The 4,239-nt window shown below is 40.0% G+C and overlaps 1 protein-coding gene across 1 annotated transcript; it reads left to right on the forward strand.

Moving 5' to 3' along the window:
• Positions 1-1,511: 1,511 nt before the first annotated feature.
• LOC109465669 (reticulon-4 receptor-like) lies at positions 1,512-3,713 on the forward strand. The gene is made up of 2 exons (XM_019763052.1): positions 1,512-1,935; positions 3,709-3,713. Exons 1-2 carry the CDS (start codon positions 1,512-1,514, stop codon positions 3,711-3,713), a joined length of 429 nt encoding a protein of 142 aa, XP_019618611.1.
• Positions 3,714-4,239: the final 526 nt, after the last annotated feature.

Here is a 4,239-nt window from a genome sequence, read left to right on the forward strand (position 1 = left end):
TAAGGTGCCATCCATAAAATAAAATTCTTTGTTGTACATGACGGTACATGTATTTATGCATATAATCACCTAATTTGCATAATGAATGCAAAATTGATGATTCCTTGTTGGAAAATGTTTGACATTTCATACTTGTAACATGTTTTATATAATTAAAAGTTAAACATCTCTATGTCCTTATTATGTTAATGTGGATGCTATTTGCATAATTGTTGATACCATATATTAATTGGAACAAAACCTTGCCAAATGAACTCTGCATTTGCCATTAAAAAAATTTAAAAAACAAGAAAAATTGATAAGGCTCTAAATATTTTCATGTAGGTACAAGGTCTATGAATTATTGTTCATGCTGATTTTCAAGCCACGCATTATTTTTAAAAAAGACATTCAAGATATTAAAGGCATCCAGTGCAGTTTTAAGGGCTTGGAAACCTGATTTTTCAAAGCCAATATTCTGGTAATTTATCTACATAGTGAGTGGAGACAACACTTTCCCAATGTATATTGACCCTCATGGGGCAAAAATTTCCGAAATTATAACTGAAAATGGTTACTGTAATGGCCCTGGGCTCATTTTTAGGGTACCTCCTATAAAATAAAGGACTCATCTTGGGGCTTGTTTCTGCACTATGAAATGCTGACTCAAATGTGCTGATGTGAAGCAGTACGTGTCAATATCATAAAGATTGCCTTATTCAGAATATTTACTAGCCTGGGTGCCATCCGATTTGTAACGGCAACCCCGATTTTTTCGGGGTTGCCGTCACAAATTGGATGGCACCCAGGCTAAATATTTTACAGTTTTGCTGCCCTGAAATTGTTTTGGATGCCTTTAAGTAGATTTTTTTAGGTGGTGGGACATCATGGGAAGGAAGCTGCGACACGTGCTGATTTTCCTGCTCATCATCCTGAAGCAACCCGACCCGTCAGGTGCTGGCTGCAGCTGTCCACCTGTACCAGTCTGCAGCTGTGGCTGTGTACCATTCACAAACTACTACTGCGACGACAGGGGCTTCACCAGTATCCCCCAGAACCTCCCAACATCCATCTTCGGCTTGGATTTTATATCTAATAATTTAACAACCGTAAATCAGTCCCTTATGCAGAGGTATGGGGAATTGAGAAGGTTAGACCTTTCAAAAAACCTGATAAAAATGATTCAGCCAGCTTCATTCAAAAATCTAACCCGACTACAGCAGTTGTACCTTCAAATAAACCAGATAACAATGATTCAGACTGGTACATTTGAAAATCTACCCTGGCTAGAAGAGTTAGACCTGTCCAAGAACCAAATAATAATGGTTACGATGGGTACATTTCAAAATTTACCCCTACTAGAACAGTTGCACCTGTCCAACAACCAGATAACAAAGATTCAGTCTGGTGCATTTCAAAATCTGACCCGACTACCAAAGTTGATCCTGTCCAACAACCAGATAGCAATAATTCAGCCTGGTTCATTTCAAAATCTACTAGAACATTTACACCTGTCCAGCAACGAGATAACTATGATTCTTCCTGACACATTTCAAACTCTACCCCGGCTAAAACACTTGTATCTTTCCAACAACCGGATAAGGATGATTCAGTCTGATACATTCCAAAATGTAACCTCACTTCAGACGTTGTCCCTAGCCTTTAACCGGATAACGTACATTCATTCTCAAGCATTTAAAAATCTGCCCCATATCCAAAAGTTGTACCTACAAAAAAACAAGCTGTCTGCCATTCTCCCTTCAGCTTTTCGTATGTTGCTATCTATTCGTACCGTAATAAACGTTGACGGGAATCCCTGGCAGTGTGACTGTATGATGGCTCCTTTCAGGCTGAATACCACAAATTTTCAGTCACTTACAGACAAGATTATATGTTCCCAACCCGCCAACGTTCAGGGACGAAAGCTCACAGATGTCGATCCAGAAGACTTAATATGTTACAATAGCACCCCACACTATTACTGGTCATTTACACGAAATGCTGGCTCAACAGCACATCCTGTAGAAAACACGAGCAAAACAACACCAACACTAACTTCACCATTTTTTCATATCACTTCTGGCAAACCGAAAGATATCCCTCGCTTCCCAATACCTCTTATCATTGGCTCTGTCTTTGGTTCAGTAGTTGGCATTGTCCTGATTGGCACCATCTTTCTCACAATTTGGCACAAGAGGAGGGCCAAGCATCCTCCAATAGGATTGAATATTTTTGGTAGAAACAACACCAGTGATCTGACAGGGCAGGATCAGTCTCAAGCACAATCTCAAGAAACCAGTGATCTATCACATAACGAAATACTAGCTGCATTGAAGTCAAACCCTGTATACGGAGATGTAAAAACACCAACATCTACAAAAATAGCCAGTGGTCATAATCAGGCAGGGCAGGGCCAGTCAAATGCCATTACTAAATCCAAGACGAACACTACATCTACTGTAATAACCAGTGATGATGATCATCAATACGAAGATATTGACAACCATCATGCTAAAACAGGACTGGCTCAGTCAAAGGCCATTAATAAATCTAAGACAAACACCATAAGGTCTCGGACCGGAGTTTTTTTCACGATTTTGGATCCGGCGGACACCCTCAGACCGAAGGGCTATAACTCCGCCAAAAAAAGTACGCCGGGAAATCTCATTACATCAGTCAACGGAGGTTTCCAGCCGGCTTCCGATACAATTTTGGTTATTGTCCGTCGACTCTATAATTTGGGTAGAAACTGTAGTTAAACGTAAATTTTGGATACGAAAAATGTAGTTTTTTTGCAGTTTTTTCAACGGACCTGCTTGAAAAAAACGAATTTTCCCTGGCTAACGGCTTATATGCTGACATAGCTTACTACTTTCTGTTTCTGAAAAACAGAAAAAAAATATAGGTTGTTGCGATAAGTTTTTCGCAAAATCCGGTGACGCGAACCCCTAGAAATTCCACATAGAACGCAGCTATTTGGGTCATCAGGCGACAAACCGCATCACCCTTGCTCGTGGACTAATACCAAAAACGCTTCGCTGGCCGTCCAACTTCACCGCGCCGAAAAACACTACAATCCCAAGGCTTTTTGATCAATTCAAAACCTAGTTGAAAATCTACAACGATCGCCGAGCTATGGGGAGCCAAACCTAGCGTGACAACCTCGCAGATCCGGCAATTTACTGCTCACTATTTGGAACCCTGGTCAGAATTAAACTCCGACCCGGAACCATAACTAGTGTAATAACTAGTGATGATGATCATCAGTATGAAGATATTGACAACCATCATGTTAGGACAGGGAAGAGTCAGTCTCAAAACATCACTGAATCCAACACGAATTCCACAGCTACTGTAATGGCCGGTGGTCACTATGAAACATGTCAGGGTCAGTCTCAGGCCATTGACGAGTCCTTGCTTGTTAGCAATATATCTTACGGCATATTGCCGACTGCCTTGCAGCATAATTCTCTGTACCTCATTGAAGAAAACAACGATTAATTCTTTAAACCATCGTAAGTTTTTTTGAGACGTATCTTACTGTATGGGCTAGAAACTGACCCCATAATGTTTTGCACGAATTCACTAGTTTCCCATCCCCAGAATGCAATGCGAAAATAGGGGTCTAAACCTCATTTGCATAGGACAGTATAATAGTATGTTTATCTAAAGTGTACCGGTACTGTTAACTGATACCTGTTCCGAATTGTTTATGTTCTTGTTGTGAAGACTAGCCCTTAATAATAGCCTCCGTCTAGTTGGGTAATGTAATGTACCCATTAGTACCTAAATAGTTGCAGTTGAAAACTTGTTGTTATTGATATTAATTTATTGTTACGATTTTTTTTCAAAACAATAGACCAAAATAAAACACAGCTTACCACAGATGGTTCAGAGCTCGAAATTAAAGGTGGTCCGATGGCTAGTGACCACTAAAATTTGTCTGGGACAACTAAAAAGACACGTTGGTATATTTTTGGGACAATAAAAGATCAACATCAGAATATCAGCCCTTCTTTTGTTAAGCAGGCACACGTCCTGGCTCTTGGGATAGCCGAAAAAGTCCCCCCGAATTTCCTGTCTACACTGCAATTATAGTGCACCTGGGAGTGAACATAAGCAAAAAAAAATTGACTTCAAATACTTCCTAAAAAAGGGAGTTTGGGACAGTGCATCCTCACTTCGGGACAATTGAAATTTTTTTTTGAGACAGTGCGGGGACAATAGGAATAAAAAGTAATTTCTATGAATGACATAGCG

The sequence above is a fragment of the Branchiostoma belcheri genome, unplaced genomic scaffold (genome assembly GCF_001625305.1).
Source record: "Branchiostoma belcheri isolate BF01 breed outbred unplaced genomic scaffold, Haploidv18h27 scaffold156, whole genome shotgun sequence".
In the NCBI taxonomy this organism is placed as follows: domain Eukaryota; kingdom Metazoa; phylum Chordata; class Leptocardii; order Amphioxiformes; family Branchiostomatidae; genus Branchiostoma; species Branchiostoma belcheri.

Excerpts from the sequence above, each read along its gene's own strand:
- LOC109465669 (XM_019763052.1), top strand. The coding sequence starts at position 1,512 with ATGATTCTTCCTGACACATTTCAAACTCTACCCCGGCTAAAACACTTG.